This window comes from Tachypleus tridentatus, chromosome 6, assembly GCF_004210375.1.
Source record: "Tachypleus tridentatus isolate NWPU-2018 chromosome 6, ASM421037v1, whole genome shotgun sequence".
Classification (NCBI taxonomy): domain Eukaryota; kingdom Metazoa; phylum Arthropoda; class Merostomata; order Xiphosura; family Limulidae; genus Tachypleus; species Tachypleus tridentatus.
The window spans coordinates 98,703,167-98,717,611 of NC_134830.1; the positions used below are offsets into that span (position 1 = coordinate 98,703,167).

Consider the following 14,445-nt stretch of genomic DNA (forward strand, 5'->3'; position numbering starts at 1 on the left):
TGGAGAGTAGTAATTTAAATTTCTATTCTCTTTTTCCTTATTTTTAATTTTTGACTTACAGTTTCAGGGAAGTTATGGCTATCATTACTATTGTTTCTATAGTGGATTTCCTGTGTATGTTTGTGAGAGCAATAACACAGTTGTTGCCTATAGGCATGATATCTAGGTTCTGTCAGGAATTGTATTATTCTTGGCAACATTCTATAGAGTCTGTAGAGTAGCCTGTTGTACCAGCTCCTAGGTGTGTTTGAATAGGTGGATGTGACTTTGTGCAGTTTGCTTTTACCCTCATGAATAAGCTTTTATATTATTAAACTAAAACACAGCCTAGATAGGTCACTTTATTATATAAAAACTAAAGGTTAGGTTTATATTATTGGATACTATAACGGTGCAGGTGCACCATGCCACTGTAACTTTTGTATTTTTTGACCAGACCAGCTGAAAGGTCAGTATAATAAAAATAATAAATCTATATAAATGTATAATGTTATGAGATTGAAGCTATTTAATCTTAACATGTATGTTTTAGTTTTATGATCTGTAGCCATTATAGAATAAATAAGGCATAATTTATATTAATTTCCCAGCTTTATATAATGGTTAAGAGATTGATCAAATCGACTGAACCCATACAGAGATTCATTGGTGAAAATAACATAAATTATAGTTTTTCTTAAAGTTTGATGAAACCATTTGTATGTTATGAGGATTTCACATGTGAAATTTAAAACTTTTCTAATGCATAAAAGTATTTTTAAATTTTAAAATAAAAATTACTTTGGATGTTGGATAAGCAACATGCAAAATAAAAAAGCATGAGAAAATATTGCTTAACAAATATTAAGACATAATAAAAAATCTGATACTTTGCATATGAAGGCCTTATGATGTTTACTGATTGTCTGTTAAATTTCATTAACATACTCTTACTAATTTAAATGTAATAGCATGAAAACTGTAACAAGCACAAAGCAGTCATGAGGTCAATTCAGAAACTGAGCCCATTTTGAAAAAGTTAACAGATGAATTATTGAAGAGGGTGCTAGTCACAACTGGAGTAGTGTTGCTATTCTGTTTGTGGAGGGTCTTTTGTTTGATTATTTGCTTGTAGATATGTAGAAAGTAGTGGGGTTGCAAGGCTAGTGGCAAGGAAAAATAATTTTGTGCCAATAGAAAGCTTTCTGTTATAGGAGGTGAGTATCTATTTGGAAGTACATATACTTTCAAAACTGGTAAGATTTTGTTAAAAATCATAAGTGTCTTGTAGAAAAAGAATTACAAGTTTTAATTAGGTGTTTTTTCTAAAAATATGTTATTTATTGCAGTTTCTTTCACTCAAAATCATGAGACCTTGAATGCAAGATGATAATCAATATAAGTACAAAAATACTTTTCTTAATCTTATGGTTTTCATATTTCACTTGCATAACTTCTAGAATGTCCAAAAATAATATCAAATGTTTATTTTAAGGTAAATGTTTATACTTTATTTTTTATTTTCTTTACTGTATCAGTGAGTCTAGTTATTATCATCAGTATACAGTGCAATGGAAAAAACAACATATCTTCTAATTTTTTGTAGGATATCTTTAATAATTTTTCTTTTCTTAAATTTGTAATTCCCTGGTCTTCTCTTTCACATGTAGTTCATTTTTAATGTTTTGTTTTCTTTTCTTTTATGTTGTTTACCACTTATTATTCATCTTGACAGAAGACAATGGTATCCTCAAGACATATTAAAGTGTGTCTGGCAGACATGTGCAACCCTTCAGCAATGCAAAGTGTTATGTATATTTAAAACAATGTTTAAATCTCTCAATATTCATTTTGACTCTTTCAACTACAGAATCCTTTACTGCACATCACATAAAGTTTTAGTGTCTTACATTCAAAATTTTATTATTTTCTTTGTTTGTGTTATACCAAATTTTACAACATAAACAATTAGCTAATAATAAACATTTTAACAGTATAAGTTTTAAGTACTTATTTGTATGAGGAAATATTTTAAAAATCCTGAACTTTTAGTGTTACACAGTAACTCATTTTATCCCAGTACTTCCTCTCTTTTATCTACTGCCCATTCAAAATGTACAAAATTAAACATAAATTGCTCCTTATAGAATCAGTATCGATCAGGCAAAGTGTAATTTTTATAGCACTCAATTGTTTTTGGTTACAGAGCTATAAATATAAAATCACACCCTCCTGCCAAACTTACCTGTCACATCCTGTTCTGGCTTTGTTAATAGTTTTCTTTTGCATTTAATTATATACTACCTATAATCAATAGAAGTTCAAGGTTTTTATCTGTCAAATGATGTATTGTATTACATTGTGTTCCGAACAGATAAACATCAGTTTCACTTATAATACAACTTTGGTTTCATGAGAGTCATAACAGCTAGCTTGAATTAATTTGTAATGACTCTTGTCACATAGTTACAAAAGCAGAAAAATCATGATTTGTAAAAGAAATTGCCTGCTTTTTGCATGTTATTAGTCTGTGTTCTTTGGTGCTTTATTTACATAGATAGAAGTTATCTAATGTACTACTGCTAGGTAATTTATTTCTCCTTTTTTTCATGATTTTCTTTCTTTATTATTATAAAAGTTAACTAAAATATAAAAGTGGAGAACTTTTTAGGTTTGTTAATATTAGGTAAAATAAATAATAAAAATGGTTTAAGAGACGAGCACATGCAGTGCATGGGTATGTAATTTGTTAGAGAAACATAAACTGCATATGCCTCTGTGTGATTTACAATTTATAATGGTGTGGACAGTAGTTAGACTCCTTTCAATGGGCAATAAAACAGTAACATTTAAGTATATATAGATGTATGATGTTATGAGCTGGAAGCACCTTAGGATAATTGAAGGTAGTTTTGTGTTACAATTTGAAGTAATTCTAGAAAGAAAAAAGTTATGCAAAATGTATTGAAAGTTAGAAGTATTAAATATGTAGAGACTTTAAACAAGTACAAAGGTTATTTAATTTAACTGTAACACAGTGACTTGTGTAGAAAAGTGTTTAAAGGGGTACTTATTGCAAAAAGGCTAACATTATAAAATTTTTAAAACTGTTAGTCATAAAGTTTTTAACTGATTCAGTTATTTTCTGCTTTCACTTGTCTGTAATTAGAGATCTAGACATAGTGATATTTTTTATTGTTTGATTTTAGAGCTTTTTTATTTTGATCTTTCATTTTGTGTAATATATGATGTATGAAAAATATACATTGTATCTCTAGTGTATTTTTTTAAATTAAAAATAGTACTGTTTTTAACCAATTTCTGCAGATATAGAAGGTTATTCACACTTTGTATTAACAGCATATTTTTATGTTGCTATGTATGCAAGCTGTGCCACCATGAATGGCATGTTTAATATCTGTATATTTGGTTTGAGACAAATTCCTTTCCATTCAAAAGTGCCTTGCCAGGTACATATGCAATGGCAGAAATATGTCACAGCCTTTACAAGGAAAGATACCTGTAGAGTAAGATTGTTAAATCGGTATTAAGCCAAAGGATACACCATTTTAAAAGTGGGATGAGCTGTCAATATTCTTCATATAAGCAGACATGTTTACATGATTAGAATAGCAAAAAACACTGAAACCTCACCCCAAGACAAACTGGATTAGTTATCCCATTCATAAAATAAAGGTTTTCGTTAAGAAAGAGAGCCATCCAACCCAATAAACGTTTGTATTAAAGCTGCTTATATCTGTCATAGTTAAAAAGACAGTAATAAAGATTTGAAGTTTTTAAAGCTGTGTTAAACAAAAGCTTAAAAGCATCTGTCACTCCTTTTAATCAACAACCAAGTTTTTAAGGAAAATAACCAAAACAATAAATGGAATCACAGCAGTCTTATTCAACAACATACCTGCCATGTTTTACAGTGTAGCTGTATCAAATTTTTGGACATTCGATCCGCTTAAAATTAGTAGAAAGTTTATTAAAATATATGGGGTAAAGTTGACCTCTTCAACTGTTGTAGAAGCTGTGGAAATAGTAGTGTTGAGCAGTAGTGCAGAATTATGGTCACCCGACTGAGCACAACTGGTGATTGAGAAATAGTTCTAAGGGCAGCACAGGATGTGGGTATTGTTATTCTTAGAATGTCTAACTAAAGCACAGTGTTACTTAAGTACTAACAAATAGCTGTACTATGTTAATAATGGCTCATCAAGGTTGCCAGTCTACATTCCCACTTGTTCCAGTGAGCCTTATTTCTACACTCTGTTAATAAGTTCCAACTTAATTGAGTCACAATGCAAAGCTGTTGAATTTCCTTGAAGAATTGTGTATATTTGAATTTTTTGTGGAATTCTAGTTTGTTTTTTATACTTGATAAAATGTATGGACAATGAGCTTTTGCATATTCATTGATTATAATTTTAATAAATTCAAATAATAAAATGTTACATTATTGCATCATTTAAAATATTTTGATCCTTTAGCCTTCTGAAAACCCAGGAGATCTTCCCAAACAAGTAGGCAATAAGACAGAATGTGCTTTGCTAGGCTTTATTCTTGACATGGGCAGAGACTCTCAGGCAGTGAGAGATGATATCCCAGAAGAAAAATTATACAAAGTGTACACTTTTAACTCTGTTAGAAAATCAATGAGTACAGTTATTCCTATTGAAAATGGATTCCGGGTTTATACTAAAGGAGCTTCAGAAATAGTCATGAAAAAGTATGTACTTTGAACTTTTATAAATTTAAAATAATTAACAATTTTTAGTTTACTCAGTGTGCAAAAATAAACTTTTGGTCAATTTTCTGTTTCAAAAATTAAAGATACACTAAAGATGCCATGATTTGTCATGTGTCTTCATCACATTGCTTATTTTTTAATATATATCAGTGTGTTATGTTTAAAATGTTTATTTTCACGTTGAGAATTTGTAAGTATATAAATTTATAATTCAGAATGGCTACTTACCTCCTTGCTAAGAAGTAATATGTGACATGCCACAAGCCTTGAACAAAATCCCATGCCTAAATGTATCTACATGTGTTGCACTAACCTATGCCATAACTGTCATGGTGCTGTAGCCATTTACCAGTAGAAGGGTGAACAATCTCTATGTGTAATAATTCCCATAAACATGCTCATAGGCTTCTTCTTCTTTCTTTCTTTTTTTTCAGCACCGCATGTGTTCAAACGTATGTTTTGGCTGTGCTTTTTGAGTTTTCAGACACTTTGGTTGACTGTGTTTTTTGTGTTTTTTTTGCTACATTGTTGTGGTTGGTCCTAAGAATAATTTTTGTTTCTGGCTCTTCTCTCCACAATGAAGAACAAGTATCTCTCTTTTTCTGTTTGTTGTGCCCATAAATCAGGTATATGATATTCTGTCTTTTTACCTGTGCATCATAATGACTCTTTGTTTTTTCATTAGCCTTTTTCAATCACAACTTGACATTGTTCTACATCTTTATTGACTTGCTCATTTTTATTATTCCTTTGCCTAAGTCTCTTGTCATGGTCTTTCTGTATTTTTTGAACCACAGTTTCTCATGTCATCTCTGTCTGTGTGGGGTGCTCCCCTTTTTCTTTGTTGTCTTTTTTTCTTTTGAGCTATTTGGCTGTCTTCAATTATTTTTCCCTAATGCTTTTGCTATATTTCTGTTCTTCACCTTCTCACTGAGGTTCTTCATCACAGCCTAGGTGATTTTGATGGAAACAACTATTTTTTGTTTTGGAATCTCCTCAGTTGAGATGCCTTATATTTGATTGTTCAAAAACTTTTTTCTTTTTCATCCATGATCTTTGTCTCACTCTTTTTTTTCTTTTTCACAAACCAGATATGTGGGAGAATTTCAAACTCCTTTGATTCCCTAGTTAAGGCTGCTGTTCACCAGTATTACTTTTTTTTTTTCTTTCTTTCTTTCTCTCTTTATTTTTTGTTTGTTTCCCATCTTGCTACTCCATAGGTACCTTTGTCTACAACCCACCCTCAAGAGCCACTTTGGGCTAATCCATCTCCTGTTCCTCATTCAATCTCTTGTGTTTTTCATCTCTACCCTCCTGCAGGGTTGGTTGTCTGATCTTATCTCAACAAGACTTAGCAACTGTCTGGACTAGCTGGTTATATGTTTTAAGTCTTTTCTCCTAGCATTAATGCTCACATATCAATGTACCATATTATGAAAATTAGCTGATCACATGAGATGTAACCTTATGTTTTAACCAATGACTAAAAACTCTGTCTTGAGCTTGAGCTAATTGGTTAAAGATGTATATTTAAAACAAATTGTTACATCATATTGTTATTGAGCTTGTTCACCATGGATTTTTTCTTATTTTTTATCTGGAACAGACTCAACCTTTTCCCTTGCATCTCTATGCCTTGAAATGCTCTATAACCCAAATACTTCTCTGTTCTTTTCATATTTTATAATCATTAAATGAAGAAATGGAAGCTTGGTGTCTTATACATATTGCAAAAGTGGGGTGGTATATTTCTACTACAAGAAAATTTTGGCTTATTTGTTGGATTGATTTGTCTTTTTGTACATCTTATAATATCAGAGAAAAGAATGGAGGGTGGAGTTTTACATTGTACAAAGTTAGTTTAGTTTATTTCTACCTTAAGATTATATCGAAATATAAAATGTAACTGCCTTCTCACAACTGGCAGCAGATAGCAAAAGGCTGTAGGAATTGAGATGTTATGGGTTCAAGTACTCATATCCTAACCCTTAACTGGTTTTCCATAGCTGCTGGCTAGATTGACATCTGTATTTCAATCTTGTTTGTAGATAGAATATCCCCAACATGTTTGGGAGATATGGCCACAGACATTTTTGTCTACATGTTAATGCTAACAACAAGGACTGGTAACTGGAAAATAAATTTTTATTTTAGTCTCATTTTGAATGTTTTTGATTTGTATGAAATACATTATTATTTTAGAATTAATGTATTTTATAGTATGAGAACCATTTATATATATATAACATTAAATAGTAGTTTTATTTGTAATATTGTCATAAAATTGTGTTTCATGGTATAAGTACCTTTTTCTGAGTTTTCTTTTTTGACTTCAGGAATTTGTAGATTTCCTTCCCATGCTCTTTAACTGTTGTTCTGTATTTTTTTCCCAGTTCCATATATCACTTTCTAATATTTATTTTATGTTTTATAAAAGTGTAATTTATGTAATAGCAAAATATTGGAAATTATAAAATGTAATTTTGTATTTTGCATTGAAATAGTGATAACTATTTTTTCTCATTCTGCAATGTACATCCATTTATTTTAAAATTAGAAAAGCTTACAATACACAGTGATTTGAGCATTCATATTGTCATATGCTATTACAATTTACAACTTTTACAGTAACTAAGATTAGTTTTTAGAATAGGTGTGACATTTTGATCACAGGTACATTAATTATCAAATACACAAAAAAATGAAATTGAAGGATGTAATTTTAAGTTTAACCTTTCTGAAAACTTGAAAATAGAAACACTGACACCAACGCTAATCTTTCTGAAAGTGAAAGTGAACCTAAAAAATTGAAAGTATCACACAAAACTTTGAAAATAAAATATAAAGGAATATAAAAGCTGTAATGTCTCAGTAAAAATGAACTAAACCTCTATAGCAACCTTGCAAATGTAGCTATCTCTGAAGATTACAACTTACTTCCATCACTAATTCAATGAACTATCTACTATAAAGGTTTAACTGTTATAAGAAAGTTACACAAAAAGCTAGAAAACCTTTGTCTGTCAGTCAAGAAAACAGAACCAAATACTGTAAAGAATAATATAATCAACCTTGCAAACTTTAAGCTCAATGAACTGCAAACCTAAATAATTGTGTAAAATATGCAATAACTCCTCTCATGAATCCCAGTGTTAGATTTAAAAAAACATCTTAGAAGGTCACTGCAGGAACGTAAAAATAGATTCAAACTGCCAATACAGTCAACAACAGCTAATTCCAAATCAAAGACCACAAGAAGAATCCATGTCTAATTCATTTAAGGATAGAGAGGAGTCATCAAAAATATTCAACATTCTAAAAAACAGAACAATTTGATGAGCAACTTCCCTACCAAACCAAAAGCATGTTCATTAAAAAATCTTTCTAGATGAATTAAGTGAAAAACTTCAGCTGCCTATAAAACAAAATTTGACATCAGCAGAAAGAAAGGGCCTACAACTTCGTAGGAACAATGAAGACATTGTCATTTAGAGAAGCTGTAAAAGGAATGCAGTCATTATTTTAATGACCAAAGAGTATGATTCCTATATTAAATCATACATCTAAGTTTACTCAATCGAAAACTGAATTTAACACAACATACAACAAAAATTAAGATTACTCAAAATTCTATTAAAAGAAAACAATATTTCCTTTAAACTTTTTAATTTTTTTACATACAAACCAATCTAGAACACTAAAAACCTACAGTTTAACAAAAGTCCATAAAAACCAAATAACCATATGCCAAATTATGTCTTTTTAATAACTGTAAAATACAACCTTGGTAAATATTCTAATTAGATATTAGAACCCAATTTTTGTGACTTCACTTGTCAAGATGAACAAACAGAATTTCTCCAGCACATGAACAACCTACATAAAAACATACATTTCACAGTGGAAAATGAAAAGAACTACAAAATAATTTTTTTTAAATATTAACTTCACAAGAATCTCCCAAGACATCACCACTAAAATTCATATAAAAACACATACTGGGGAAATTACATAAACTGGTGGCCTAATCACATAATCCCCCAGAATATAGACACTGTAGAAAGTCTTCTAAATTTAGTATACTTGATACGCACCATGTAAAATATTAATAAAGAAGTTATGCATTTAAGTGAATGTTTTACTAATACTGACCAGTTCTTTACTAAAGTAGTTATCTTCTGCTGAGATATAGTAACTCTACAGACTTACAACACTAAAATTAGGGGTTCAATTCCCATCAGTAGATACAGCAGATAGCCTTATGTAGCTTTGCTATAATAAAACATACACACATGATATATTAGTTATAGAAACTATTAGTAAGTTTAAAAATGCAGAATAAAGGTCTTTAACATACAAACAAACTAAAATGCTCCACAAAACAAAGAAAACCTAATTACTTGCATTATCCCATATTCAGAAAATATTAATGTACCTCGATTAGAAATTTTGAAAACACTAGCATATAAATATAACCTTAACATATACCTAGATTTATTTTTGCCCCTGGAATGAAAAGTAAACACATATTAAGAAAATTGCATAACAAATCCATCTCACCAGAAAACATTCACAAAATACAGTGTAACAGTTGTCTAATTTTTTACATGTGTTAAACAGAACATAACTTGCAGAGCATGTTAAAAGAACACCAAAAAACCCTTCCCAAGTCCATGAACATATGAATAAGAACAAAGAATTTTTCTGAACAGTAGTCACAACACTAAAACATGTGTCTTGACATTAGCAGAAGAAAAATCAGAAAAGCTTTATTAATAAAGTAACTAAGCACATCTCAATATATCATTGATTGTTATTTCCCTGCACACTTCTAATCTTAAATAGTCTGCATAACATATTTCATTGTTTTGTATTTATTCTTCCTTGTATTGTTATTTATTTACCCTTATATAAATGGTGTTTAAAATTCACACGTATTGATATTTAGATTAATAAGTGGCCACAATCAATTCTAGAATTTGAATACATTGTTAGATTTTTAATGTTGGTTTTAATACTATAATGTTCTTCACTGCAAGAACTTATGTACATGATAATGATTGCATCAGTGATCAAACATTGTACCTGTTCTAAAAACATATCTTACTTTCTGTAAAAGCTGTAAATGTAAATAAAATATACTTTATCAGTAAGTGAACTCAAAGTGAAAGTTCAAATAGAGAATATGACAATAAGTTAATGTCCAGTCTGTTGAGTATAGATAGGTACATTTTATTGGTTTGTTTTTATTCAAGCCTAGATCTAAGAATTCTTTATTTACTTCTCAAGGTGTTCTTTTATTATGGAATCAGAAGGGAGAGTGGAAAGATTCACCCAGGTGGGTCAGGATAAATTAGTGAAAACTGTGATAGAACCCATGGCTTGTAATGGCTTACGAACTATTTGTATTGCTTACAAAGATTATGTAAACAGAAATCCAGAGATTAATCAGGTACAGTATGATGCAGAACCATTATGGGATGATGAGGACAATATTATTTCCCACTTGACATGTCTCTGTGTGGTAGGAATTGAAGATCCTGTTCGACCAGAGGTAGAGCTACTGTACTTTAATTCTCGTCATAACACTATATGATAAAAATTTGAACAAGTGTTTACAACTTTAGATTTTTTAACTTCTGGTAATTGAAAGATTGTACCTTTCTGTAATAAATGTCAGTAACTTGTACATTAAGGTTTTTATGGTAATTTTTTACACACAATTGTGTGATCTAATTTCACTCAAACATGTAACACTTAACTACACAAGTTTCATTCTTAGTCATAAAGTAATTGTTGACATGTTTTTGTTTATTTAACACAATATACAGTTTTGAGATTTGTTTTATTATAGGTTCCTGATGCTATTAAAAAGTGTCAGCAATCAGGTATAACTGTAAGAATGGTAACTGGAGACAATGTGAACACAGCTCGTTCTATAGCTTTGAAATGTGGCATCATAAAATCTGGAGATGACTTTCTAGTGCTTGAAGGGAAAGAATTTAACAGCAGAGTGCAAGATAGTCATGGTGAGGTGCGTCTAAATGTTCATCCAAGGCTTTTGTAGAAAATTATATTGCCGAGCTAGTTCTTAATTATGATTCAGTATTATATTGGGTAACATTCATGACTACAGTGGTAATGATATGTATTTAAAGGAGAGATATCTTCATTTTCAGAACAAAAAATAATACCTATGGCTAGTACTGAATAAAGGTTCTCTGTAAAGGAGATTGAGAACTTTTTATGATTGGCTAGTTTCCTTTGCTTAATATTCTGTTTTATGTAATGCTGCTTAAAATTTCATTTCTGTATTGACTTGTGCTATTATATCAATGCAAGTAAGTTTTATTTATTTTAACAACTTGTAGCTACTTGGTTTTCTATTCATTAAATAAATTGCTTACAGTATTTTTTACCCTTAGATTCAGCAAGATTTGTTTGACCAGATATGGCCTCGACTGCGGGTTCTAGCTAGATCTTCTCCTCAAGATAAATTCACACTTGTTAAAGGAATCATTGACAGTAAGTTGAGTGCCAGTCGAGAGGTAGTAGCAGTCACAGGAGATGGCACTAATGATGGCCCTGCCCTGAAAAAAGCTGATGTGGGTTTTGCTATGGTATGTCAAATATTGTCATATAAAAATACTTGTACTAATAAGTAAAATTTATAATTTTTAATTGTTATAATAGTTAATTGTTAAGGTTTAAGTTCAGTAATTGTTTCCAACCTTATACAAATGTATACTACATTTGTATGTATTGTGAGTTGGTATTTTCATACATGATCTATTACGATATACTAAAAGTAACATTCATGCAAGTATTTTGATATTTCATAGGGAATTGCTGGAACTGATGTTGCAAAGGAAGCATCTGACATCATTCTTACAGATGACAACTTTACAAGTATTGTCAAAGCTGTAATGTGGGGACGTAACGTTTATGATAGCATTGCTAAGTTCTTACAGTTTCAACTGACAGTTAATGTTGTTGCCGTGATTGTTGCTTTTGTTGGAGCATGTGTTATTGAGGTTGGTGCATTTAGTCTTTCTCCAGTTGAAGTAGGATGATAAATCAAGAAACTGTATTTTTATAATATTTCATACTTACTGTAGCCACATTCATATGATCACCATTTTTTTGACATTTTGGTGAAATTAGATGCTCTCGCATTATCTTGAAGATTTTATTTAGCATTGCACCTTGTTACAAATTACCTTCATTAAGCTAGGAACAGTTAATGTACATATTTCAGCAGCTTGGAACAAATGTTTTTGTTGTTGCATTTCTAAATAAATTCTGTTTGGAAAGTTGTTTTGTTACAGAAGGTAAAACAAGCATAAATATATATGTAGCTAGCTCTTCTTACCAAGAAAAGTTCAATCATTGCTGGAATTGATTAGTTAAAATTATAACCTGTTCTTAAACTATACAACTGTTTTATTTCTGGCAAATTTTATGAATTATGTTTAATGCATTATTTTCTCTCCTGTAATAATTATAGAATAAAGTAGCAAGAGGAAACTTGTATATCAAGATGTAGATAATATAAGGGTTATTGCAGATGAAATCACTCATTTTGAAAGCCATCTAGGACAGCTTAAATCATTTGAAAGCCATGTTCCTTCGTGTTGTGGCCAAATTACACATCTACTGTTTGGCAACATACCTGTGTAGTCTCGCACCAAATGAACAGTACAAAATTATTATTTACCTCAGTTAATTAACTCTCTCCACATGGGCTTGGTTAATTTGACTGCTCACATTACTTTTTTGTACTTGTATAAAGTTTTTACAGATTTGTTACTACTAACCTTTAATATGGTGTCCATATATTCCTTCAATAAATATAAGCCTTTACATACATATTTTCAGTGAAGTAGAATAATTTAATAGAATTAATTAATTATTAATAGAAGAAATGACATTTATTTTATTCAACAATGTAGAAAAGAACAACTAACCCCTAATTTTTTAAAGGTAAAACTTTCAAAAAATTTTAATACATACACAAACATTATCCAAAATTTACAGAAAAAACTACTTAAAGCCATGCTGAACACAAAATACAAAGAACTACATGACTTACAAAAACAAAAAATGAACCTAGACCATCAACTGGCATGCTGCATTAAACCAGAGATTTACGGACTTATACAACGAAACATAAACCAAATCAATACTAAGAACGACAGAGACAAAAAGATCTGTCACAACAAAAAACTAGAAAAACTAAGATGCAAACAACAGAAAAGACACCAAAACGACAAACCGTTGACTAACCTCATAATTAACAGATCCGACCATCAATTAAACACAGACGAGAAACAACTACTTAACAAAGGACTCAACCGCAATAGCACCTAGGTACATTCCAACCATAGAAATCAAAACATGTTTAGAAGACCTAGCCAGGAGACTTGTGATACTTTCTACAGAGAAGAAAAACAAGGAAACAACCAAACACAACCAACAGAAAGAAGACAACTTAGATAATTTTATTGACATCCAACAGCTAAACTTCCCAGGTAAAATTACAAATTTATATTTTCCAGAAACACCTAAAACAACATCTTAAACGATTTTTTCAAAGAATTTTCTCACAAAACCATCAACATAATTTCACAAAACAGAAAACTAAAAAACAACCTTACAAAAGAGACATTAATTCCATTAAAACCTAAAACAAGACAAAAACATAAAAATTCTAAAAGCAGATAAAGGTAACGCTATAGTCATAATGAACACGAATGAATACATCCAAGAAATGAATAACATCCTATCAGACACGAACAAATTTAAACAAATAAACACAAATCCAACAAAGACACACGAGACACAACTGAACAAATTACTACTACAAATGAAAAAGCCAACACAATTTCACAAACACTTTATTCCTACCTACGTAAAACCGACTCACGCACACCGCAAATATACGGTATCCCCAAACCTCATAAACCAGATTGTCCATTACGACCAATAATATCCACATATGAATCGTTTAATTACAATCTTGGTAAATACATAGCATGGGCATTCTCCAAATATGTAACATCAGCCAGCTCATTCATCAAAGACTCTTTTAATTTCAAGTCTAATCTAAATCAACTTAATCATAAAGCCTTAATGGCCAGTTTCGATGTTATATCCCTCTTTACAGACGTTCCAACCACTGAAGCCTGCAAGATAGCCTTAGAACTCTATATCCGAGACCCTAACCCAACTATAGAAATTCCCAGTAACCAGTTAGCAACCCTCATAGAATTCACCACGATAAAGACAAACTTCATGTTCAACAACCAAAACTACATACAAACAAATGGCCTAAGCATGGGCAACCCAGTATCACCAGTCCTAGCCAATATTTTTATGACACAAGTTGAAACACAAGCGATTAACACAGCATTACATTCACCACTATACTGGTACAGATATGTAGATGACACGGTTATGGATTCAAATCTACAGAACACATACTTAATTTTTTCAATCACATTAACTCTATACATCCCAACATTAACTTCACATGTGAACAGGAAGAAAGCAATCAAATATCATTTCTTAACCTCAAAATTACAAGAACTGACACACAATTCAAAACAGAAATCCACCGAAAAATCACCCATACTGGACTATACATTTCTTGGAACTCAGCACATGAAACAAAACAAAAACTCAACATACTAAGAAACCAAATAAACACA

The 14,445-nt window shown here is 30.7% G+C and overlaps 1 protein-coding gene across 16 annotated transcripts in view; it reads left to right on the top strand.

Moving 5' to 3' along the window:
• LOC143253153 (plasma membrane calcium-transporting ATPase 2-like) overlaps positions 1 to 14,445 on the top strand; it is a 212,120-nt gene that overhangs the window by 142,169 nt on the left and 55,506 nt on the right. For all 16 annotated transcript variants that reach the window (XM_076506512.1, XM_076506513.1, XM_076506514.1 and 13 more), the window contains 5 exons: positions 4,476 to 4,714; positions 10,025 to 10,289; positions 10,590 to 10,769; positions 11,161 to 11,355; positions 11,578 to 11,769. In XM_076506512.1, coding sequence (XP_076362627.1) covers positions 4,476 to 4,714; positions 10,025 to 10,289; positions 10,590 to 10,769; positions 11,161 to 11,355; positions 11,578 to 11,769 — 1,071 coding nt within the window. The remainder of the gene's footprint in view (positions 1 to 4,475; positions 4,715 to 10,024; positions 10,290 to 10,589; positions 10,770 to 11,160; positions 11,356 to 11,577; positions 11,770 to 14,445) is intronic.